At 47.9% G+C, this 27,047-nt stretch overlaps 1 protein-coding gene across 1 annotated transcript in view; it reads right to left on the reverse strand.

The window, feature by feature from the left end:
* Positions 1-27,047, reverse strand: part of fam171a2a (family with sequence similarity 171 member A2a) — a 427,659-nt gene that overhangs the window by 153,571 nt on the left and 247,041 nt on the right. The window contains exon 3 of the mRNA XM_072487044.1: positions 14,611-14,703. Coding sequence (XP_072343145.1) covers positions 14,611-14,703 — 93 coding nt within the window. The remainder of the gene's footprint in view (positions 1-14,610; positions 14,704-27,047) is intronic.

Here is a 27,047-nt window from a genome sequence, read left to right on the forward strand (position 1 = left end):
CAATGTCGGGCAACACAATTCTATCCAATGTGACTCCGGTTAGATACGGGGCTTCAGCGGGGAAAGTTCAAACAAAGCCGCACCTAGCCTTGTCTTCTGCACTGAGGAGCTCTTCTCGCTGGAACTCCTCAGTGCAGCAAGAGATCGATCTCTCGAGCCCCCTACATGACCCCCGAACCCCCTCTAAGCCCAACTCACTATAAGGGCACCTTGGCAAAGACAGGCTGGCACTCAGGTGGCACTGCCAGGGTGCCAGTGCCAGGATGGCAGTGTCAGGGTGCCCAAGTGGCACCAGCAGTGTCAGGGTACCACCCTGCCCAGAGGGCATGCACCAGGGGGCCTCCAATCCCCTGAGAGATACCCACGATCAGGTCCCGTTTGTGGAGACCCCCACTGAGCAGAGCTTGCCTGAGTTCTCTATGGCAAGGGAGTTAGACCACGTGCCTTGGTTAGATCTCGGGAATGCACATTAGAGTGTCTTGCTCTAATATACAAATTTGCTAAAAAGTGATTCTGCCCAAAATGGCAGGCTTCACATTGCAACGTCTCGGGAGATCGAGTTAGATCTCCGGCATTTACCAGCCACATTGCGCCGCAGCTTTTTGAGCATGGAGTGGCCGGTAGATCACGCCCATGATTACACGCCAACACCGAGAAACCAAAGTTATACTACAACCTGTGACCTGGATTTTTGGGTCTCACATTCATTTGACTGCTGGAGATTTCATTCCCCAAATCAAATGTGCTGTGGAAGCTATTTAGCAGTGATTAAAATTTAGCAGCATTACTGCAGCCTCAAGGGCTTTCAGTTGCATGTCCTTTCTTTATGCCCAAATGCTCTTAAGATCAATTTTCCAGCCTGCCATCTCTTGCTGGATCAGCTGCATCCCCCCCCCCCCCCACCCCCAATTCTTGTGATAAAGGAAGAAATCTGATAATCATCCTCACAAGTTACTGCACACAAGTGATGCCATCTCTCTAATGTCAGGAGAGTGCACATATAGCCTGTTATATAACACTTGCGTGTTTATAGGTAGGGTTACCGTAGCTCTGAAAGTTCATCTCGGATTATAAACAAAGGATTGACACAATTTTTGACACAGTGATCCATTAGGCAGAGGTGAGGAGATAAAATATATTCCAATTAGTTCCATAAAATAAAAACACAATACAGCAGATGCTGGAAATATGAAAAAAAACTAGAAAAGGCTGAAAAAGGCTCAGCAGGTCTGGAAGGAACCGTGAAGAGAGAAACAGAGTTAGCATTTTGAGTCTGTCTGTCAGAACCCCATGAGCCTACGGTCATCTTGGACTATGGCGACTTTACTCCACAACAATGCCTGTTCACTCTCTTTTGAAGTGGTCTACAGCAAGTCATTCAAATTATAATCAAACCCAGAGGTTTAAGAATGATGACAGGCCACATTTTCTCAGGATAATCAAGGATGTGGAATATAGCGACAGTTTTGCCAGCGCACCCGCCCACCCCTTTGCGTGTTTTTTTGAAGTACCTGGAAGCATGGGAAGCCTTAATGGAATATTTGCTTCGCAGGCTGGGCCAGCATTTACTGACCATCCCAAATTGCCCTTGAACTGAATGGTGTTACATCATTCCAGAGGGCATTTTAAGAGTCATCTACATTATTGTGGGTCTGGAGTCACATGTAGGCCAGACCAGGTAAAGGTGGCAGATTTCCTTCCCTAATGGATATAAGTGAACCAAATGGGTTTTTACAACAATTCATGATGGCTTCAAGGTCATTATTAAACTTTTAATTCCAGATTGTTTCTTGAATTCAAATTTCACCATCTGCTGCGGAATGCCCACCTTATTAAATACCCCCCCCCCCCCCCCCACCCCCACACTTAAACCCACCATGGGGGAGTGCATTAAAATCCATCCTCTGGCTCATATTGTGGGGCAGCTTCTTAGAAACGTATCTCAGGAATAAATCATAGAACAGAGGTGTTTCCCCTGTAGCCCTCAGACTATATGCTGTTCCTGAGCCTTAGGAATCTAGCCCTTGTCACCCAGAGAAATCAGTCTTGTATGTGCTTATTTTGCTTCTATTGTTGATCTACGGGTTTTGAAGGGCCCGTTTTGAATACTATTTCCTCTTTACTGAATCCGAACACTTGAGCAAAGAGCAACCTGAAATGCAAGGAAATTGGTGGGACATGAAGAAAATTTTTCCATGCTACAATTTTACTTACTACATTCCCAGCAGAGCAGTTATATGCGAGTGAAGCAGATCAGGGGAGGCTTGATTCTACAGTCAGCACTTCACTACCAGGATTGTGGAAATATATGTGACTCCTGAGGTTATATGACACATACTTGCGTACTCTGCAAAATTTAAGGCTTTGTCATTCTATGACGTGAGAAAAGAAAAAGAATTTATAATCTACCCCTCATCCAGACTATCTATACTGATTGTACGATTCAATTTATCATACACGGGGACTGTAGATGTCCAAATTCCCAATCTAGAGTGTCACTTATTTGTAACTCTTGTGTCTATAATCTGGTTGTATTATCTGGGGTAAAGGCAATTATGATGCAATGAGGCAAGACTTAGGGTGCATCGGATGGAGAGGAAAACTGCAGGGGATGGGCACAATGGAAATGTGGAGCTTGTTCAAGGAACAGCTACTGCGTGTCCTTGATAGGTATGTACCTGCCAGGCAGGGAGGAAGGGAACCGTGGTTTACTAAAGCAGTCGAAACATTTGTCAAGAGGAAGAAGGAGGCTTATGTAAAGATGAGACATGAAGGTTCAGTTAGGGCGCTCGAGAGTTACAAGTTAGCTAAGAAGGACCAAAAGAGAGAGTTAAGAAGAGCCAGGAGGGGACATGAGAAGTCTTTGGCAGGTAGGATAAAGGATAACCCTAAAGCTTTCAGATATGTCAGGAATAAACGAATGACTAGGGTAAGAGTAGGGCCAGTCAAGGACAGTCGTGGGAAGTTGTGCTTGGAGTCCGAGGAGATAGGAGAGGTGCTAAATGAATATTTTGTCAGTATTCACACAGGAAAAAGACAATGTTGTCGAGGAGATTACTGCGATTCAGGCTACTAGACTAGAAGGGCTTGAGGTCCATAAGGAGAAGGTGTTAGCAATTCTGGAAAGTGTGAAAATAGATAAGTCCCCTGGGCCGGATGGGATTTATCCTAGGATTCTCTGGGAAGCTAGGGAGGAGATTGCTGAGCCTTTGGCTTTGATCTTTAAGTCATCTTTGTCTACAGGAACAGTGCCAGAAGACTGGAGGATAGCAAATATTGTCCCCTTGTTCAAGAAGGGGAGTAGAGACAACCCGGTAACTATAGACCAGTGGGCCTTACGTCTGTTGTGGGCAAAATCTTGGAAAGGTTTATAAGAGATAGGATGTATAATCATCTGGAAAGGAATAATTTGATTAGAGATAGTCAACACGGTTTTGTGAAGGGTAGGTCATGCCTCACAAACCTTATTGAGTTCTTTGAGAAGGTGACCAAACAGGTGGATGAGGGTAAAGCAGTTGATATGGTATATATGGATTTCAGTAAAGCGTTTGCTAAGGTTCCCCACGGTAGGCTACTGCAGAAAATACGGAGGCATGGGATTCAGGGTCATTTAGCAGTTTGGATCAGAAATTGGCTAGCTGGAAGAAAACAAAGGGTGGTGGTTGATGGGAAATGTTCAGACTGGAGTCCAGTTACTAGTGGTGTACCACAAGGATCTGTTTTGGGGCCACTGCTGTTTGTCATTTTTATAAATGACCTGGAGGAGGGCGTGGAAGGATGGGTGAATAAATTTGCAGATGACACTAAAGTCGGTGGAGTTGTGGACAGTACAGACGGATGTTACAAGTTACAGAGGGACATAGATAAGCTGCAGTGTGGGCTGAGAGGTGGCAAATGGAGTTTAATGCAGAAAAGTGTGCGGTGATTCATTTTGGAAGGAATAACAGGAAGACAGAGTACTGGGCTAATGGTAAGGTTCTTGGCAGTGTGGATGAGCAGAGAGATCTCAGTGTTCATGTATATAGATCCCTGAAAGTTGCCACCCAGGTTGAGAGGGTTGTTACGAAGACGTACGGTGTGTTAGCTTTTATTGGTACAGGGATTGAGTTTCTGAGCCATGAGGTCATGTTGCAGCTGTACAAAATTCTGGTGCGGCCGCATTTAGAGTATTGCGTGCAATTCTGGTCGCCGCATTATAGAAAGGGTGTGGAAGCATTGGAAAGGGTGCAGAGGAGATTTACCAGAATGTTGCCTGGTATGGAGGGACGATCTTATGAGGAAAGGCTGAGGGACTTGAGACTGTTTTCGTTAGAGAGAAGAAGGTTAAGTGGTGACTTAATTGAGGCATACAAGATGATCAGAGGATTGGATAGGGTGGACAGTGAGAGCCTTCTTCCTCGGATGGCGATGTCTAGCATGAGGGGACATAGCTTTAAATTGAGGGGAGATAGATATAAGACAGATGTCAGAGGTAGGTTCTTTACTCAGAGAGTAGTCAGGGCGTGGAATACCCTGCCTAGTGGACTCGCCAACACTAAGGGCATTCAAATCGTCATTGGATAGACATATGGACGATAAGGGAATAGTGTAGATGGGGTTGAGAGTGGTTTCACAGATCGGCGCAACATCGAGGGCCGAAGGGCCTGTACTGCGCTGCAATGTTCTATGTTCTACTTCAGGAGCTCTGTGTGGTTCCGCATCATAAAATCCCATCTGTGATGTTCTACATCATAAACTTCCTAAGTTGGGAGATAGAATGTCATAAAACAACATCTGTAAAACAAAGCCACACACAATACCAGAAAATAAAAATAACTATCAACAGAAAGTAAACGTAAGCCCTTAACACAGAGAGCACTGATGGCTTTTCGATAGAAAACGAATCCGGGGTCAAGCAATGAACATAACCTGATTGAGCACCATCACCTGATCCCCTAAAATGTACTGCAGTGATTCAGAGTTAGTATTCAGTCTAATGTATAATCAAGGGAGATTATGCCGCAGTTGATGTTTTTTTCTGCACTTTATGCTTTACAGTGGGGGCTTAGGGACATTCTGTGGAGAATTTATCATGCAGTCATAATATGAATGAGGAAACATTGCCCACAGCAATCATTCATGGTGCAACGATATAGGAATTGACATCAGAGAATGGGAAAGTTCTGTATTGAAGGGAAAATTCTGTATTAAATATCTGGACTCAAAGCCTTGATTTCAACGCTGCAAAAGCAGCCAGCATGGGGTCGCTGCGGAAAGAATGCAGGTCACCTGAGTTCATGAAGGTGAGGAGGGTCACAGTTCAATACACTAGGCTCAACTCCCTCCTTAGCTCAGTGTCAATGAAGTGAGGACAGCAGGTGTGTGTTTGGCATATGCAGCAGGAAGTTACAGCAAGATGCCCAAGGCAACTATTTCCAAGGATTACCAGCACACCAACCAGTATTTATCACTATGACCAAAATGCATCTCAGTACTCCCCCCCCCCCCCCCAACAGTCATTGTATATGGGAGCCAGGACAGACTAAGGAATCATCGATTGGTTGCAGCACAGAAGGAGGCCATTTGGCCCATTGTGTCTATGCTGGCTCTCTGCAAGAGTAACTCATCTAGTCCCACTACTGTGCCTTTTCCCCATAGCCCTGTAATATCTTCAGGTAATTATCAAATTCTCTTTTGAAGACAGGTGTGACACGGTGGCACAGTGGTTAGCACTGCTCCCTCACAGCGCCAGGGAACGGGTTCAATTCCGGTCTTGGGTCACTGACTGCATGGAGTTTGCTCTTTCTCCTGTGCCAGCCTGGGTTTCCTCCTGGTGCTCCGGTTTACTCCCACATGCCAAAAATCTGCAGGTTCGGTGGATCGGCCATGTTAAAAAATTGCCCCTTAGTTCCAGGATGTACAGGTTACGTAATGGGGATAGGGCGGGGCAGTGGGCCAAGATAGGGTGCTCTTTTAGAGGGTCGGTGCGGACTTGATGGGTCGAATGTCCTTCACTTTAGGAATTCTAATGTTCTGAGACCTCTATTGAATCAACCAGATCACACTCGCAAGAAGTCCATTCCACTTGCTGCTTAAAAAAGATTTCCATCGTGCCACCGTTGAGTTTTTTGCCAGTCGTCTTAAATTGGAGTCCCTCTTGTGCCCAAGCCTTCTGCCGACAGGAATGATTTTTCCCTATCCACCCTGTCCAGACCCCTCACAATTCTGAACACCTCCAGCAATCTCTTCACAATCTTCTCTACTAAAAGAAGAAGAAGCCCAGCTTCTCCACATAACTGATATTCCTCATCACCACTGTTGTGAATCTTTTCTGCAATCTCCCTAATGCCTTCACATCCTCTCTAAAGAAAGGGAATGTCCCCATTGAGACTGAACCAGTGTTTTACACAGAGTCGGCATAATGCCCTTGCTATTGTGCTCTATTTCCCAATTTACAAATCCCAGGATTTCATCTGCTTTATTTAACCGCTTCCTCAACTTTTGAATCACCTTCAATTATTTATACATAAACACCCCAGGTTCCTACACTGCCTTTAGAATTGCATTCTTTATTTTCTATTGCCTCCTGTCACTCTACCTAGAAACATGTAGGGCACTTCACACTTCTCTGCATTATATTTAATCTGCCACAATGAAATGTCTAGTCTTGGTAAAGGTGACCGTGAAATCAATTATTGCAAAAACGCATCTGCTTCTATCATGCCCTGTAGTGAAGGAAATCTGCCATCCTTACCCAGGCATACATGTGAATCCAGACCCACAGCAATGTGGCCGATTCTTAACTGCCCCCTGAAATGGTCTGGCAAGCTACTGAGTTCAAGGGCAATTAAGGATGGGCAACAAATACTGGCCTTGCTAGCGACGTCCACATCCCATGAAAGAATAAAGAACAATATTCTTGCCCACCCATTCCATCAGAGCTCGGCTATGTCCTCTGCAATTATATCATTGACTTATAAGTTTTGTGTCATCTTCCGGACGGGGCGGGCTTGATGGTGCATGTCCTGCCATCATACCTGGGTGCCATATTGAAAACATCATTGACCCACCGTCAAGGAAAGAAATGGACCTCCTGAAGATGGATTGCCAGGAACACACTGAAGCTGGGCGATGGGCCTCCGCTCAGACACTGAATCTGGAAGATCCATCTGATAGCTGCTCCCCCCACACACTGCTGTGGTGTTCCTGGGTCGCTGGCGGCCTCCATCCTGAACTCGAAAGCTGCCCCATGCCTTCTTCAGGTTAGTCCCGACCTTTGCACGGCAGGATGTTCCAGATGTGTTCTGAACCAGCATGTTTGCCTGGTGTCGTGTACTGGGCGTGGAGAGGAAGATTCCAGTCAGGCCTTCATTTGCCTCTCATTAGCAGGATGCAGATCGGTTTCACGCTGCGAGATTCCCGATCTGCCATAAAGGCAGCATCGGAAAGGTACATGGGAAATTCATGCCGGCGTGAAACAAAATTTTGCACCTCTCGCTGAATGTACCATAAGACCATAATGTGGAGATGCCGGCATTGGACTGGGGTGAGCTTAGTAAGAAGTCTTACAACACCAGGTTAAAGTCCAACAGGCTTGTTTCGAATCACTAGCTTTCGGAGCACAGTTCCTTCCTCAGGTGAATGAAACTTTGATGCAGAGAGTGATTCCTCTTAAGCTCCACCTCTCTCACCAGATGAAAAGCGACAAACAATCTATTTCCCAGTTGTGTGTTCCCCTCACCTTGAGCGAATGTACAGTAAAACTCCTGCCAGCACTGCCACGTGTCTGACCCACTTGGGGGAAATCGATTACTGCCCGTGTCCTCTGAATGTCCTCTTCATTCACCTGAGGAAGGAGCAGTGCTCCGAAAGCTAGTGATTTGAAATAAACCTGTTGGACTTTATCCTGGTGTGATAAGACCATAAGACAGAGGAGCAGAATTAGGCCATTCGGCCCATCGGGTCTGCTCCGCCATTCAATCATTTGAGCTGGAAGCTCACTCCGCCATTCAATCATGGCTGATATTTTCTCATCCCCTTTCTCCTGCCTTCCCCCCATAAGCCCTAATCCCCTTATTAATCAGGAATTTATCTATCTCGGTCTTAAAAGACACTCCGCGATTTGGCCTCCACAGCCCTCTGCGGCAAAGAGTTCCACAGATTCACCACCCTCTGGCTGAAGAAATTCCTCCTCATCTCTGTTTTAAAGGAGCGTCTCTTTAGTCTGAGATGGTGTCTAGTTTTTCCTACACGTGGAAACATCCTCTCCACGTCCACTCTATCCAGGCCTCGTAGTATCATGTAAGTTTCAATAAGATCCTCCCTCATCCTTCCAAATTCCAACAAGTACAGACCCAGAGTCCTCATACGACAAGTTCTTCATTCCAGGGATCATTCTTGTGAACCTCCTCTGGACCCTTTCCAAGGCCAGCACATCCTTCCTTAGATACGGTGGCCAAAACTGCTCATAGTACTCCAAATGGGGTCTGACCAGAGCCTTATACAGCCTCAGAAGTACATCCCTGGTCTTAGATTCCAGCCCTCTTGAAATGAATGCTAACATTGTATTTGCCTTCCTAACTGCCGACTGAACCTGCACATTAACCTTAAGAGAATCGTGAACAAGGACTCCCAAGTCCCTTTGTGCTTCTGATTTCCGAAGCATTTCCCCATTTAGAAAATAGTCTATGCCTAAATTCCTCCTTCCAAAGTGCATAACCTCACACTGTTCCACATTGTATTTCATTTGCCACTTCTTTGCCCACTCTCCTGGCTTGTCGAAATCCTTCTGCCGCCCCCTTGCTTCCTCAATACTACCTGTCCCTCGACAGATCTTTGTATCAGCTGCAAACTTAGCAACAGTGCCTTCAGTTCCTTCTTCCATTCTTCCATACCCACCATTCGTCCTGCCGACAGGAGCATAGGGGAATTCCACCCTCAGTCATGAATATACATGAAGAGAAATCTCACTCTGCATCTAGCTGCTCTATTTCCAACCTAAGGATGGATTTGCAGCTGACACCAGGAATGTTTGAAATGGCAACTGTTTCATTTCATAATGTTAAGCACAAAAAAATCCACGCACAAAGGACCAAAACAGGGAGCGACTGCAATGCCATCTCAGGGACCAGTCAACAATATTTATATTGTTTAATCTACGTTTCCGCCTTTAATGGCATAATCAGTATCCTTTGGTGAGATTACTAATTACTTTCAAGTTATCTCCTTCTTGCAACATAACTGATATCATCATCCTTAATTCGGAATTTTGCCAACAACTTAATCTAGCAGAGAGTTAATTCAAGATATCCGGAATCTACCAGTCTGATCACAGTCGGGATCGCCACATCTGCAAATTTTGGTTCGAGAAAAGCAGAGGTTCAGCCAGTTCCAGTATATGCTGAACTCCTCTCCTTGAAAAATAACTTCATTGCTACTTTTCCTTGGGTTTGGAGCTGCATCTTTTGATGCTGATTTTTTAAGGCAGGACATGTCCCTGACAGTGCTCAAGAGAAATTATGTTGACAGCGAGTCACAGTCAAGACACTCTGTTCTCCACTCAGTCTAGACAGAGTCAGACAGATTGCAATTAAAAGTCTTTTCTGAAGAACCTGTGGAATAGCAGCAGCATCTGTGCATCTAGCTTTAGTCAGTCACGATGCCCTGATAACAGAAGGCTTCATGCTGTTGCACATATTTCATTTCCCACACCACACGTTCCCAGTCTCCAGCCGGTCATCGGGGGAAGATGTTGAATGGAGGGAGACACTAGTGTCAAATGAGTCATCGCAAGTGTTTTCATTTACCTGCAGAGGCTGTTACGTTAGCCAAGGTCCCACTTTTGCCAATCAGCCAACCTTCGGGACCCACGCTGGCTGACCTTCGCGACACACATCACGATCGCTGACTTTTAATGCAAAAGGGCATCTTCCAGATTCAGTGTCTGCGAGGAAGTCCATTGTCCAGCCTCAGTGTGTTCCTGACAATCCATCTTCATCTTCAGGAGGTCCATCTTCTTTCCTCAATGCTGGGTCAATGACGTCAGGCATCTTTTCAATATGATCCACTTAAATTAATTTTTAAAGAAATCCTTGGAAACAGTTATAGCCTGCAGTAATTCTGCACCCACCATTCAATTTTGTATCATTCAAGGACATGTTCTCTCTTCCCATTTGCAAAGAACGTCAATGCAGTCATGCGTTGTCTTACATGAATGCGGCCTGGCCTGCTTCGCTCCTCCCATCCTGAAAGTGATGATTTGCAACAGGGTAGAGTTTCACACGGTTGATACAATTGAGCTGCTTAAAGCCTCTCCAAAGAGTTGATTGCGTGAATAGACAAAAATGTTTTCCTCTGATGGGGAAGCCCATATTCAATGAGAGCTAGATTGTTCAGGGTGATATCAAGGAGCACTTCTTCACATGAGGCACAAACTGGCCATTAACGTTCCATATGGACATTGCCATTTGAAATATTCTACACAATTTGTGTTGTTTAGCATTCTCTTTCACTTTTGCCAAAGCTGGATGGTACACAGTTTATGCCAGTGAGAGAGCAAACGGATTCTGTAGCATTCTATAGACAGCAGTTCACCGTACTCTGTTAATGCCTTTTGCAAAAACTGAGACAGTAACATCAAAATTGTGGACTGTGATCTTAATAAAGACAATTGGCAGTTCCAGGTTGTATACAGCTCATTGGTAGGAATTGGATGCTTTTCCTGGCATACCAGGTGCAACCACAGTAATTTTGGACCGTAGGCTTTTGGCACTCTCCGAGATCTCTGGGAGTTCTTCCTTTCTCTTGCTCCTGCTCCACTAAGTCAGATGAGAAAGGGGCAGTGAAAGCATTATTGTACCACTCCTACATCAGATGGTTGTTGCGCAGGCTGTGAGAAGCGTTAATTGTCTCATCTGGGAAGGAAGCTCCTCCTCGGAGATCTGTCAGCCAATCAGATGGTTGTCAGCCCTCTGGCCCCAGCAGCATCAATCGGAGCGATGGCCACGACTGTGATTACATTCAGTCCTGGACACTGAAGAGCCAACAGGCGAATGTGAGGTTGTTATCAGGGCTGGGGTGGAAGGGGCTGATTTAGCACAGTGGGCTAAACAGCTGGCTTGTAATGCAGAGCAAGGCCAACAGCGCAGGTTCAATTCCCGAACAGGTGCCGGAATGTGGCAACTAGGGGCTTTTCACAGGAACTTCATTGAAGCCTATTTGTGACAATAAGCGATTATTATTATAAGTGGAGGGCTATCGCCAGGGCCTGCTAGCTTAGCCCCACTGAGGGCACAGTACCCACTGGAATTTATATGACCACCCTGCCTTCAAACCAGTCGGAAGTGGGAGAGACTAAAATCCAGCCCATAGTTTACGGTGCCTGCAAGACCTGGGAACAGATACATGAGAAGTCAATTTATTTAAAGAAGCCTGGCAAAGTAACGCAAACCAATAATGTCATCATCATAATAATAATAGTCTTTATTGTCACAAGTAGGCTTACATTAACACTGAAACTCCCCTAGTCGCCACACTACGGCACCTGTTCGGGTACACCGAGGGAGAATTTAGAATGTCCAATTCACCTAACAGCATGTTTTTCGGGATTTGTGAGAGGAAACCGGAGCACCCGGAGGCAACCCACGCAGACACGGGGAGAACGTGCAGACTCAACACAGACCCAAGCCGGGAATCAAACCTGGGACCCTGGCGCTGTGAAGCAACAGTGCGAACCATTGTGCTACCGTGCCACCCTTAGAATCCCTACATTGCAGAAGGAGGCCATTCGGTCCATAGAGTCTGCACTGACCATCTGAAAGAGCACCCTACCCAAGGTTAGACCCCACCCTATCCGCGTAACCCAACCTAATCTTTTGGATTCTAGGGGCAATTTAGCATGGCCAATCCACCTAACTTGCACACCTTTGGACTGTGGGAAGAAACCGGAGCACCCGGAGGAAACCAAGCAGACACGGGGAGAAAGTGCAAACTCCGCACAGACAGTCACCCAAGGCTGGAACTGAACCCGGCTCCCTGACGCTGTGAGGCAGCAGTGCTAACCCATGCATCAAGTAAGTGGCTCAGGATGTCATCAAGTGTCGTCTATCAGCCTGTCCCACATTTACTGCTTAGCTATGCCAAACCTACATCTTTACAGCTTTTTGTTGGCATACCCATAGCGGATGTAGATTATGTGCAAGATTCCCCAGTTCCCTAACCGTGCGATTCTCGGCAGTGCGGTGTTCGCTGGTGGTGGGATTCTCCACTCACGCCACTTGTCAATGGGATTTCCCATCAAAGCCGCCCCACACTGCTGCTGCTGGGAACAGAGAATTCCAACAGCCGGAGAATTCCGGCCGAGAATTGATGCTTTGCTGCACTTTTCAAAAATATTAGCCCCAGTATCTCTAAAGGAACAAACAGGAAAGATTAAATAGCATCCCTTCAGTGTGGTTAAAGGTTGTGATTGGATCTGGTAATTACTCTCCCAGGAAACCTTGAACACAGATATGTCACACTGATGTATTTCCCTCATTTGAAAATGCTATACCAATACAAGATCAACCAGCAAGAAGCAATCAGAGGTCATGAGGAAATTTTGAATGGTTGCTTTGCTCCCGAGGATCTCACATTTGGGTCATCAGACGCGCATCATGTGAAGCAACCATATGATGAGCTGTGATTATGTTGCTATTTTGCTGTAACTATATACACCTCCACTGGACCTATCATTTGTTTCGACACCAGGCACAATATCGCCTCCTCTGGTCTTGTACTTTTCTCCCTTTTGACATTTGAACGCTCTTCCATAGATTATAGATTTACAGTGCAGAAGGAGGTCATTCGGCCTGTCGAGTCTGCACCGGCCCTTGGAAAGGGCACCCTACCCAAGGTCAACACCCCCACCCTATCCCCATAACCCAGCAACCCCACCCAACACTAAGGGCAATTTTGGACACTAAGGGCAATTTATCATGGCCAATCCACCTAACCTGCACATCTTTGGACTGTGGGAGGAAACCGGAGCACCCGGAGGAAACCCACGCACACACGGGGAGAATGGGCAGACTCCACACAGACAGTGACCCAAGCCGGAATCGAACCTGGGACCCTGGAGCTGTGAAGCAATTCTGCTATCCACAATACTACCGTGCTGCCCGTTAAATATTCTTTGTCCATTTGCAGCAAACTAACAGACTGCTGTAACGCTGACACTGCTTCACTCAGTCGTAGTTCTCTCTCTTGTAGTCCACTTGCTGAATAAGTTGTTTGGTGTCTGCTAGTTCCAAGGTAAGGCGTTGGCAACGGACTTCACGATCGGAGCGAGATCTCCTTTCAGATTCATAGCTCTCAATCATGCTGTTCAATTGATTTTTCTGGCTGTTGCTTTCTTCACAAAGATTGGTTCTCTTTCGTCAAACCTCTTCAATGTCTTCTCTCAAAGGTTGCACCACTTCATAAAATCGTAAAGATACATATTTAGGGATGGAAAGCTGGTCTTCAGACCTGGTTTTCAACTCTGCATACTGATCTTCAGTCAATTCCAGATCACGCAAACTGCGACGAATGTCACCCGCTCGCTCTTGCAGCTGCTGATTTGTCTCTTCAAGTTGTTTCTGCCTCTCTAAAATGGTCTCCATTTCTTGTTTGCGAAGATCTTGACGTCTCCTGGCATCATCCTGCTGAACTTTCAGCTGGTTCTCCAAATGGACCTGTAACAATTGCTTCTGGTGAAGGGAATCATTCAGCCTTTCCTCCAAGTCTTCTATCTTCGCTACAACTTGAAAATGCCGCCTCGACCCCCACAGCCACTCACCACCTCCACAACCGACAAGACCCTCCCTGTTATGACGATCTTTATCTTTTTCCCCGATTCAGCACTTGTGTGAAAGCTGTTCATTGCTAATGACTGCAGTATTTTGTTCATCGCTAACATCTCCCAGTTCTGATGAAAGGCCGGTGATCGGAAACACTGAGCAGAATTTAATGCAATCTCGCCTGGTGGGGAGCTACTTAATAGGACGGAGGGTGGTTGGTGGGGGTACCTGCTGCTTTCCTGCCTCTGGCCTGGTAAGGTCCTGGCGGGAAGGCTCATGGGCAGCCTTCCCACCCTACTGCCAATTAAGGTCCTTAAGTGGACATTTCGCGCTAACAAAAGGCTTAACCTGCCACTGATTGGCTGGCAACGCTTCCACCCCAAGTTCCAGGAAAGGCCAGATGCTGGCCACTTGAATGACACTTAATGCAGTGGCCGCCTCTCCTGAAGAGAAGCAAGAACCCCACCATCTATATTAAATTCTGCCCCTAAACTCCATCTCTCCCTTTGCATGCGGCCTATCCTGCTAAACGTTTCCAGCTGTTTTTAGCTTTTATTTCAGCTATCAAGCCCATCAGATATCAACGCTCACTAAGTTGCCAAGGAAAGGAGGCCAAATTCAGATGAACATGTATATAGATTCAGTTGAGAATTCCAGCATTCCATCTGTTGAGTAAAAATTCACACTCAAGAATAGCACTGGCCTGCAAATAATCAATGCATTCAATAGGGTTCTCTGAGATGGCCAAATACTCTGCTATGGCGGGGCTGGAGAAAGTTCACCTCTGAACCGTGTACACTCTTTCCTCACTTACCAGGTGATCCCAATAGGATTTGCACCACATCTTCATACAGCATCAGGGTGGCTGGCCGTTCTGGAAGGAGATAAAGGCTCACTGATGTAAACACTGTAAGGAAACAGGCAAAAAAATAGAGATTTAGATCCATTGTTCTACTTATAATCTGTCCCAATTATTAAATCAGAAGACATTATATAGAGGACATTATATAGAGTGCTTTTCATCCGTGACCCCTTGCTACCTTGGATGATCAAAAATGTTATCCAGTCGTTCGAATGACATGAGTACCATGTACAAAATGGTTAGAAGACTTCTTCTCTAAATGCTGCAGGTTGAAGGTGGCATCAAATAAAACATCAAACTATCTTTGAGAGATAGTACGGACAAAGAGCCACAATCTAGCGGCCCCGTTAGTGAAGGACGCAAATCCCAGAATGGCTGCTAATCTAGCGAATGGCCAAAAACGGGATTTGCGGGCCTTTCTGATTTTCATAAATCTGTAGCACCTGTGACATATCCTTCCCCCGCCACAATGGCTTGGCATTGAAAATGAAAACCAGTTGTGATGACCACGCCAGGGGACACAGTGAGGTAGAGCCCCTGGGTAGTACGGGACTTCCCCCCCCACCCCCCCCGGCATTGCCCCATGGCAGTTGTGGGGGGGTTGAATGCCCAAATGTTTGCATGGTGGTGGGGCTTCCCCTTCTGTGTGAGGGGACAGTGGGGTGGGGGGGTGTTCCCCTTGTCCCAATATCCGGAGGGGCATGGGGGTCCTGATGTCTGTGGGCGGCCTTAAAATTAATTAACATTGAGATCGAGGTGCCTTTTAAAAATGGCGGTCTGATCTCAGAATTGTACATTCCCAGCTTGTTTAGACCCCGCCCCTCCAGCTGGCTGTGAGATCCTCGGCAGCACTCTGAAATTGCACAGAGTGCTGTTGAATCAGGTGAGAAAAGACGGCTGTGAAGCCAGCGAGTTTCTCCCAGCTTTTAACACCTAATCCAACACTGCGCAATTTGGGAAAAACTGCTCCCAGGATTTCTGAGAATATTACCAGGAATGGTAAATTTTCACAATGAGGAAAGACTGGATAGGCTGAGGTTGTTTTTTATTGAAGACCAGCTGAGATAGGGCACTCAATTGCAAGAGGTTCAAAGAATGGTTCCCATTTACTGAATAGCAAAAACTGCATTCTGCACCATATTCTCAGTTCAAACAAAGGCAAAGCATGTCACCATGACTACAACTACAGAGTGCATATAAACTGCACCAACTAACATTACAATTTACATTTACATCTCGAAAACAATTCATTGGATGTGCTTTGAGAAACTCCAAGAACATGTTAAAGTGTTACAGAAACATGAGGGGCACGATCCATTGGCTGGGTCACGCTCCCATTCGGGGGAACGGGGATGTGACGCGGCCGGTAGATCCCAGAAGAGGCCTCTTCCGGATGTGGTTGCGATCAGTATTTGGTAAATCTGCATATTAGAGTGAATGGCTCTGGCTTTGGGTTCTAACCCCTTTGCCTTGGAGACCTTAGCAAGAAGTCTTACATCACCAGGTTAAAGTCCAACACCTGAGGAAGAAACAGTGCTCCGAAAGCTAGTGATTCGACACAAACCTGTTGGACTTTAACCTGGTGTGGTAAGACGTCTTACTGTGCTCACCCCAGTCCAACGCCGGCATCTCCACATCTTGGAGACCCTGGGTGAGAGCTGTTCAGTACTGGTCACCACAAATGGAGATCAGGTGGAATGGCACTTGGAGGGCGTCTCCCAGGAGATTGGATGCCCTTGGGTGGTTGGCCTCCAGGCAGGCTGGAACTCTAGCACTGCTCGTGCCACCTTGGCACTGGGCCTCTGGAACCACCACCCTGGCACCTTGGCAGTGCCACCTAGCTGGTCTGGCACTGCCAAGGTGCCCAAGTGGCACTGCCAGGCTCAGTAAGGGTGCCAGGCTGCCATTGTGCCCATGCCAGGGATCGGGCCTCAGGTTGCCCTACCTGTTGGATGCGCAGTGGTCAAGGGCCCCCTTGTAGGTGATTTGGGGTTTGCAGGGCCTAATGGTTGTGTTGGGGTGGTTGAGAGATCGGGGCACCATTTAATAATGGGATCCCGATCTCCTCCTGCATTGAGGTGTTCTGGCGAGTGGAGGTTCTCAGTGCAAGAAATGGGACTAAGTGAGGCCTCAGCAGGGCTTTTCCCGCTGTCGCTCTGGATTGCAACAGAGTCCCGTTTGATAGCATGCTCTTTCTCAGCGCTGCGAGCGCCAGGAAACACCTGGCTAGATGCACTCGACATAGGACTCTTGCAATTCGGTTAGATCACGCCCAAGTTCTTTCCCTCTTCACTGTAGCAGAGGTAACATTAAAAATGTGATTTTAAAGCGACTAACTTGGCACACCCTCATTTAAAAGAAAATACTGTTGCCGGAAGATGGTGGGAACATTATATTTTCTTCACAGTAGGTCAAAAGATTCTGTTCAATTCGCTGGATCTCCTTGCAGGTCTAAGAGAGCTGCAAAAAGCAGCACTGTGTTGGAGTGATAAATGGAACTGTCAAATAAGACCATGTGAGTAGGACATTTAGTCTCTTTCGGCTGCTCCGCCATTCAATAGGATCATGACTGATCTCCGAGCTAACCCTGTCTAAGCCCCATATTCCTGAATAACTTTGCAGAGCAAACATCTAGCAATCCTAGGTTTAAAATTTTAAAGTGACCTCGCAGCAGTTGTTATTTGCAAAAGTGTTCCAAATGTCTACCACCCCAATACAATTAGTAGTATTTCCTAATTTCACTCCCAAAAGGTCTGACTCCAACTTTTAGATCATACCCCATAGTCTTATGTAGACTCCCCAACCAGAACTAATAGTTTATTTCTATCCACCCTATCAGTTCCCCTTAATATCTTAAAATTTTGATCAAATTACCCCATAACCCCTAAATCTCAGAGAGCACAACACTAGTTAGTGGAATATAGGTTGGAATTCTCCGGCCTTCACTGGCGGCGGGATTCTTTGGTTCAGTCGACTGTACGCCCCTGCCTGTTAGATGGCTTCAATGGGAATTCCCATTGATAGTGGCAGCGAATTACACCTCGAGTGAATGACACACCGCCTCTCCCACCGAGGAACGCATGGCTGGAAGACTGGGAATACCACCCATGGTGTGTGGATAGGGAAATAAATGGGCAGGTGCTCGAAACATTCTACGCACAAGGAACAACTCCAGGGTGCTCAAAGCAGGCCACATAACACTTACAATTAATTGATCTTTGCATCATATCTGACCATAGATTAAGTATAATGTCCATGAATGGTTATCCAAGCACCACTGCTACACCTTCACTATGTTAGGATCTAAATTTGCTTCCGGGGATGAATGGTCAGGACAGTGATCAGATTGCCTCACTGGAAGCGACGATGTCTCTGGTGGCCGAAGTGAATAAATCACTGAAGGCCAAAGTCAATGATTTAGAGAATCTGTCCAGGAGGCAAAATGTTTGAATTGTAGGGTTGCCAGAGAGGATGGAAGGTCCAACGTCTATGGAATACTTCAGAGATGTTTGGGAAGGTGGTGGTGGGGTGTTGATTCACGTCCCCTCCGGAGATGTAGGGAGCCCACCATACATTCTGGCAGAGGCCTCGTCCTGAGGACCCACCGCCTGCGGTAATAGTGAAGTTCCAGAGCTTCAAAGCAAAAGAGTGGGTTCTGAGATGGGCGAGGGAGCATCATGACTTCAAATAGGAAGGCCACGCCATCAGGTTTTACCAAGACGTAGGAGTGTGATTGGCGAAGAAGAGAGATGAGTTTAACAAAGCCAAGGCCGCCCTGTACAAAATTGTCCGATTCGGTGTGGTGTACCCGGCACGGCTAAGAGTAATGTTCGAGGGAAAGGATTATTTATCTGATGCACCAGGAGAGGCGGACTCCTTTGTTAAGAAACATGGGTTGGCTGTGGTGTGATCATGTTCATTGGATGTTGAGGACAGGCATGTTGCATTGTTGGGGTTCTAATGTTTATTTTTGCATTTTCCTGTTCTTGTTGGGGTTGGATTTTTATAGTTTGGGCTTAGGTTTGAGGTTTAGGTTCATGTGGGGTTCCATTCTGATTGTTTTGAAAATATATAGCTCTCTGTTGGAACACAATGGTTTCTGGGGTTTTAGTTTTTTGTTGTTTGTAACCATTTGTCTTCACTCTCGTTGGAAGCCTGCTTGCCAACCTAAGAGACCCATAATTCGTTTGGTCATCTGGAATGGGGTTGAATGGCCCAGTGAAGGAGTAGGTAGTATTTCCTCACCTTAAGAGGTTTTGCAAGAAACAAATTTGTGGGTCAGAGACCAGGCAAGGCTGCGGGAGGGGTGGGTGCCTTTCATTTGGGCTTCGATGGTAGGGTCCGCGGTGCAGCAATATTAATTAATAAATAGGTGCAGTTTTCTGCCGACCCCAATGGCAGACATGTTATTGTTTATGGCCCTCTGGTGGGCACTCTGGTGGTTTTGGTTAATATCTATGCTCCAAACTGGGATGACACAAATTTTATTAACAATCTTCTAGCGTCCCTCTCCAATTTGGATATGCATCAGCTTTTTGGGGTAGGAACTTAAATTGTGTTCTGTGGCGGGATTCTCCGACCCCCCGCCGGGTTGGAGAATCGCCGGGGGCTGGCGTGAATCCCGACCCCGCCGGTTGCCGAATTCTCCAGCACCGGATATTCGGCGAGGGCAGGAATCGCGCCGGTTGGCGGGCCCCCGCGATGGGCCGAAGTCCCGCCGCTTTCAACCCACGCCAGCCGGCGTGGATTGAACCACTTTGGGACGGCGGGACACTGCGGCGCGGGAGGGCTCCGGGGTCCTGGGGGGGGCGTGGGGCGATCTGGCCCCGGGGGGTGCCCCCACGGTGGCCTGGCCCGTGATCGGGGCCTACCGATCCGCGGGCAGGCCTTTGCCGTGGGGGCACTCTTTTCCTTCCGCCTTCGCCATGGTCTCCACCATGGCGGAGGCGGAAGAGACCCCCTCCACTGCGCATGTGCGGGGATGCCGTGAGCGGCCGCTGACGCTGCCGCGCATGCGCCGCCCGGCAAAGTCAGTTTCGCGCCACCTGGCAGGGCACCAAAGGCCTTTCCCGCCAGCTGGCGGGGCGGAAAACAGTCCGGCGCGGGCCTAGCCCCTCAAGGTGAGGGCTCGGCCGCTCAAGATGCGGAGACTTCCGCACCTTTGGGGCGGCGCGATGCCGGACTGATTCGCGCCGTTTTTGGCGCCGGTCGGCAGACATCGCGCCGATATCAGAGAATCCCGCCCCTGAACCCTATTCTGGTTCGGCCCAAGCCCAAATCTCTAACTCCATCAGGGGAGGCCGGAGCTTTGTTGTTTTTCATGGAACAGATGGGGGTGAGATGGTGGGGTGGGGTGTGGTGGGGGGGGGGGGGGGGTAGATCCCTGGTACTTTTTGCACCCAGGTGATAAAGACTTTTTCATTTTTCTCACATGTGCATCAGGTATACTTGCGGAAGAGAAAATGCTGGAAAATCACAGCAGGTCTGGCAGCATTTGTAGGGAGAGCAAAGAGCTAACGTTTCGAGTCTGATGACTCTTTGTCAAAGTTAACAGACAGAGAATGTGGTAAATATTTATACTGTGGAGTGAGAATGAAAGATGATAGTATTACAGGTATACTTGCGGATCGGTTTGTTTTGTGGTGGATAGCTCTCTCCTTTCTTTGTGGACGTGGTTGGTTACTCGGTGATTGTGATTTCGAACCATGTCCCACACTTTATTGATTTGACACTCGAGTCATGTCCAACCTCCATGGCAGTCGCTGGGAGGGACATGACATTATTAGCGGACAAGAAATTTTATGAACGCATGTCCACCGCCATTTTATATAAAATTTAAGGAAAACGAGTCAATCTCACCTTCTGCTCTGTAGGATGCACTTAAGGTGGCCCTATGCGGGAAAGATTATCTCCGACAAAGTGTACATGGTGAAGACAGAGAGGGTGGAGCAGCAGAGGCTGGTAGATTCCATTTTTGAGGTCGACCACCAATACTCACTTGTCCTAACCCCGTAGTTGTTGGTAAGTAGGAAAAAGCTGCAGACACAATTCAAGCTATTGTCAACAGACAGAGCGGTGGGTCAGCTACAACGCTTGAGGAGTACGTTTTATGAATACACGGAGAAACCCAGTTGGGCTTTTAGCTCACCAGCTGAAGCGACAGGTGGCTTCCCGGGAGATCGTACAAGTACGTAACTTGAGCGGCAGCCTGGTTTCCGCCCCTCATCAACTTAATGGGGCTTTTGAATCGTTCTATCGGTGTCTCGAGAGATAGGACCCTCGGGCTAGGATCGGCCATGACTGACATTTTGGACAGCTTATCCATCCCAGCTGTGGAGTGGGAGAGGGGCGAGGAGCTAGAATCCCCGTTGGGCCCAGAGGAAATTATGAAATGCATTGGGTGGATGCAGACTGGGAAAGCCCCTGGCCTGGATACCATCCCCACTGAATTTTATAAAAAGTTTGCGGAGCAGTTGGTACCTTTAATTCTGAATATGTTTAATGATTCCTTATTCAGGGGTTTGTTGCTCTCTAGCCTCACAGACTTCTATCTCCTTGATTCTCCAGAAAGAGAAAGACCCAACAGAGTGTGGGGCGTACTGACCTATCTCACTCTTAAATGCAGTTACTTGTCAAAGTGCTGGCGCTGTGGCAGGAGCCCTACCTCCCAGAGGTGATCTCCGAGGATCAGACAGGCTTAGTTAAGGGTTGGCAATTCTCGGCCAGTATATGTTGCCTACTAAACGTTGTCCATTTCCCCTCCTCAGTGCCCGAACCGGAGGTGATTGTTTCCCTTGATGCCGTAAATGTGTCTGATAGAATGGAGTGGGAATAGCTGTTTGCCCAGCGAAGGCATGAACCAGGTCATGTTGTTGGTTGGGGATGGGACGATCTCAAAATTACTCCTCGCCAGAGCCAACCAAGTTATGACTTCCGGCCTGGGCGAGCGGGACTGGAGAATCGCCCCCCCACTGTATTTGTTTACAGGTTGGTTACATCTCATGATTTTCTGGACTTTTGTTGCGGCTGCAGCCTACAGAACAGCAGCGTACAGAATACAGAAGATAGTAGAAATACCAAAAAGGTACAATGCTTTGTGAATTTCCTTAGTAGTCCTGGGTGGAAGATAATGACCCTGAATAATAACTCTGCGAGGTTCTATGTCTGCTCCCTCACTGAGTGGCCAGCCTTCCCTTTGCAAAAATAAATAGTGAACTGGAGTAAGTTTATGCAGAAATAACAAGTAAGAAAGGACATTATGTCATCCGGTTGTCAAACAGTCTTAGGGCCAAAACACAAATGATGCCTGTCGATCAAGAGATGGCCAAAGATGCCAAAATCATGGATGAGCCAGCCGCTGGTATTAGCTGACGTACTCCAGCAGTCAGATGCTCCGCGGTATCAAATTTTACAATGGCAGCCCTTCCCCTAAATTGAATAGGCTACTCACATCTGAAAGGTTTTCACAGAGAGGTTGGCAACAGTCGGCGCTTGCGAATGTGAAAACTGGCAGGACAGCAGCTCCAAACGGTTACAACTCACCGGGGAATGAAACGTGGGGATTGCAGGAAAGTGGAATCTTCGTTCACAATGATAAAAGTGCCGTTTAATGCTGAGGTGTTAGTACTTCTACACGAGGAGCATAAAATGAGGCTATCCCTAGTCAGACCTCATTGCAAAGGCACAAACATCATGGGTGGACTCAGTGGACAATTACTCCCAGGACCTCAATGCAGTTGAAGAAGAGTTTTGCATGCAGAAGGAACAAAATACACATTTTGTGTAGGCTCCATACAGCTGAAAACTAAGTTGGAAACTGCCACCCCACGGGGCACACCGTTAAAAGCAATATGCACCAGAATTGACTCTTTTAACAATGATCAGCACACATGCCCTTCAGGTGCAGATAAAGGTGACGGCAACAACTGAGGACCAATAAACAGCTGTTCAGACTCACTGTCAAAGCTATTCCTCTACTTTGAGAGGTTTCTCAACACCTCAGAGGATATGGATACCAGAGTGTGCCTAATTCTTCCAAGTGCCATATCGCCGGCGTTTCTTCATCCGAGATTGCAGATAGCATTAACTCTGGCATAATGAACATATAGCAATGTTGCTTGGATAGCCATTTCATGTACATTTTACTTATTCTATGGTCAGACGTGATGCAAAGATTAATTAATTGCAACATCTTTTCATTTCATATCGATCATTGGGTTGGTACTGATGCGTTCCATCTACAATGCCCTAAACTCAAGCAAACCCATCTAATGAAATCTCTATGCTGTATCTAGCCGATGCCTCCTTTTTAGAGAAAGTGATTAGATTTGCTTAGCTTGCAGAAGCAAGTAATTTATGTTGCTTAATATTGGAATGTGCTTTACAGTGACCACCGGAAGTGCCCTGTGGTAGCCAGGGATGATTTTGCAGTAAAAAAGTTTCATGCTGTGGTAACCTTCAAGACGTGGTAACCTTGTTCCCTTTCAAGTTGAAAGCTGGTGCATCATAGCGAGTTGAACCTTCCTATACACTGATAGTTGTTAATAATGCAAAGAGAGGGAGACTTCCGGGTGCGGCGATGACCAGCTGAGTCGCACGTTTCGGCAGCTCCCTGTGAAACGGACTTTTGGGCTCTTGATAGGAGCCCCAACGGCAATTTTAACGGCTGAAAACACCGTGCGGTAAACCAGAAGGGTGTTCCCCCTGGACACGGATGGAAAAAGGAGAGGAAAGTGGCCGGATTGCAGCGGATCCTTTGGAACAACGGCAAGGAAGGCAAGCAGAAACCAAGATGGCGTCGGAAGGTGGCAGTTTCATATGGGGCCCTGAACAACAAGAGTTTTTGAAACGCTGCGTGGAGGAGATAAAAAAGGAAATGAAGAAAGAGTTGTTGGCCCCGATATTACAGGCGATTGAAGGGCTGAAAGAGGAACAAAAGACCCAGGAGCAGGAGCTTCGGGTCGTGAAGGCGAAAGCAGCAGAGAATGAAAACGACATACAGGGCCTGGTGGTGAAGTCGGAGATACAGGAGGCACACCAGAAACGATCTGTGGAGAGGTTGGAGGCACTGGAAAATAACGCAAGGAGGAACAACTTGAGGATTCTTGGCCTTCCTGAAGGTGTGGAGGGGGCGGACGTCGGGGCATATGTGAGCACGATGCTGCACTCGTTAATGGGAGTGGAGGCCCCGACGGGTCCGTTGGAGGTGGAGGGAGCATACCGAGTTATGGTGCGAGGACCGAGAGCAGGAGAAGCTCCCAGAGCCATAGTGGTGAGATTTCTCCGTTTTAAGGATAGAGAAATGGTCCTTAGATGGGCGAAGAAAACTCGGTGTAGTAAATGGGAGAACGCGGTGATCCGCGTCTATCAAGATTGGAGTGCGGAGGTGGCGAGAAGGAGGGCGAGCTTTAATCGGGCCAAAGCGGTACTTCACAAAAAAAAGATAAAGTTTGGAATGCTGCAACCGGCAAGACTGTGGGTCACATATCAAGGGAGGCACCACTACTTTGAGACGGCGGATGAAGCGTGGACTTTTATTGTAGAAGAAAAATTGGAATGATTGGACTACGAAAATGAACGTTTGGACAAAGTGGTGGGACGAGTGGGGGGGGGGGGGGCGAAGAGGGATTGTATGATTAATCCTGCGGTATGGTAACTTTTCTTTCTCCCACAGGTGGTGATGGGGGGAGGTGGGGAGGGAGAGGAGATGGGGCGTTGGCCATGGGAGGCGGGGCCGAGGGAGAGGCGCGGGCTTGGTTCCCGCGCTATGATAATTATGGCGGGAATAGAGAAGCAGGAAGGAGGGGGCGCCGCACGGGGCGAGCCGTGATCACGGGGGGAAGCCGAGGTCAGCCAGAGTTTGCTGACTTCTGGGAGCAACATGGGGGGAGTAATTACGCTAGCGGGGGGGTCTAGCGGGGGGGAGGGGGGGGAGGGGGGAATTACTGGGTTGCTGCTGCTGGGGAAAGGGGGGAGTGGGTGCGGGAAAGGATGGGCGGGGGGGCACCGTCTGGGTGAAATACAGCCGCGTGGGAACTGGGCGAGAAGCTGGAAAAAGATGATGGCTAACCGGCAAGGGGGGGGGGGGGGGGGTGGGAAGCCCCCCAACTCGGCTGATCACGTGGAACGTGAGGGGGCTTAACGGGCCGATAAAGAGGGCACGAGTACTCGCACACCTTAAGAAACTTAAAGCAGATGTGGTCATGTTACAGGAAACGCACCTGAAACTGATAGATCAGGTTAGGTTGCGCAAAGGATGGGTAGGGCAGGTGTTCCATTCGGGGCTGGATGCGAAAAACAGGGGGGTGGCTATATTAGTGGGGAAGCGGGTAATGTTCGAGGCAAAGACTATAGTGGCGGATAACGGGGGCAGATACGTGATGGTGAGTGGCAAATTACAGGGAGAGATGGTGGTGTTGGTAAACGTGTATGCCCCGAATTGGGACGATGCCAATTTTATGAGGCGAATGCTAGGACGCATCCCAGACCTAGAGACCGGAAAGCTGATAATGGGGGGAGACTTTAACACGGTGTTGGAACCAAGGCTGGATAGGTCGAAGTCCAGGACTGGTAGGAGGCCGGCAGCAGCCAAGGTGCTTAAGGATTTTATGGAGCAGATGGGAGGGGTGGACCCGTGGAGATTCAGTAGACCTAGGAGTAAGGAGTTCTCGTTTTTCTCCTATGTCCATAAAGTCTATTCACGCATAGACTTTTTTGTGTTGGGTAGGGCATTGATCCCGAGGGTGAGGGGAACGGAATATACGGCTATAGCCATTTCGGATCATGCCCCACACTGGGTAGACTTGGAGATAGGGGAGGAAACAAGAGGGCGTCCACCCTGGAGAATGGATATGGGACTAATGGCGGATGAGGGGGTGTGCTTAAGGGTGAGGGGATGCATTGAAAAGTACTTGGAACTCAATGACAATGGGGAGGTTCAGGTGGGAGTGGTCTGGGAGGCGTTGAAGGCGGTGGTTAGGGGGGAGCTGATATCAATAAGGACACATAAAGGGAAGCAGGAGAGTAAGGAACGGGAGCGGTTGTTGCAAGAACTTTTGAGGGTGGACAGACAGTATGCGGAAGCACCGGAGGAGGGACTGTATAGGGAAAGGCAAAGGCTGCATGTGGAATTTGACTTGCTGACCACAGGCACTGCAGAGGCACAATGGAGGAAGGCGCAGGGTGTACAGTATGAATATGGAGAGAAGGCGAGCAGATTGCTGGCACACCAATTGAGGAAAAGGGGAGCAGCGAGGGAAATAGGGGGGGGGTGAGAGACGAAGATGGAGAGACGGAGCGGGGAGCGGAGAGAGTGAATGAAGTGTTTAAGACATTTTATAAAAAATTGTATGAAGCTCAACCCCCGGATGGGAGGGAGAGAATGATGGAGTTTTTGGATCGGCTGGAAATTCCCAAGGTGGAAGAGCAGGAAAGGATGGGATTGGGAGCACAGATCACGGTAGAAGAAGTGGTGAAAGGAATTAGGAACATGCAGACGGGAAAGGCCCCGGGACCGGACGGATTCCCAGTTGAATTTTACAGAAAATATTTGGACTTGCTCGCCCCGCTACTGACGAGGACCTTCAACGAGGCAAAGGAAAGGGGACAACTGCCCCCGACTATGTCTGAAGCAACGATATCGCTTCTCTTAAAGAAGGAAAAGGATCCGCTACAATGCGGGTCCTACAGACCAATCTCCCTCCTCAATGTAGATGCCAAGGTCTTGGCCAAGGTAATGGCAATGAGAATAGAGGAATGTGTCCCGGGGGTGGTTCATGAGGACCAAACTGGGTTTGTGAAGGGGAGACAGCGGAACACGAACATACGGAGGTTGTTAGGGGTAATGATGATGGCCCCACCAGAGGGTGAAACGGAGATAGTAGTGGCGATGGATGCCGAGAAAGCATTTGATAGAGTGGAGTGGGATTATCTGTGGGAGGTGTTGAGGAGATTTGGGTTCGGAGAGGGGTATGTTAGATGGGTGCAGCTGTTGTATAGGGCCCCAGTGGCGAGTGTGGTCACGAATGGACGGGGATCGGCATATTTTCGGCTCCATAGAGGGACAAGGCAGGGATGTCGTCTGTCTCCATTACTGTTTGCACTGGCGATTGAGCCCCTGGCGATAGCGCTGAGAGGTTCCAAGGGATGGAGGGGAATACTTAGGGGAGGAGAAGAACACCGGGTATCTTTATATGCGGATGATCTTCTACTATATGTGGCGGATCCAGCGGAGGGGATGCCAGAAATAATGCGGATACTTGGGGAGTTTGGGGATTTTTCAGGGTATAAATTGAACATGGGAAAGAGTGAGCTGTTTGTGGTGCATCCAGGGGAGCAGAGTAGAGAAATAGAAGACCTACCGTTGAGGAAGGTAACAAGAGACTTTCGTT

This window comes from Scyliorhinus torazame, chromosome 21 (assembly GCF_047496885.1).
Source record: "Scyliorhinus torazame isolate Kashiwa2021f chromosome 21, sScyTor2.1, whole genome shotgun sequence".
Lineage (NCBI taxonomy): Eukaryota > Metazoa > Chordata > Chondrichthyes > Carcharhiniformes > Scyliorhinidae > Scyliorhinus > Scyliorhinus torazame.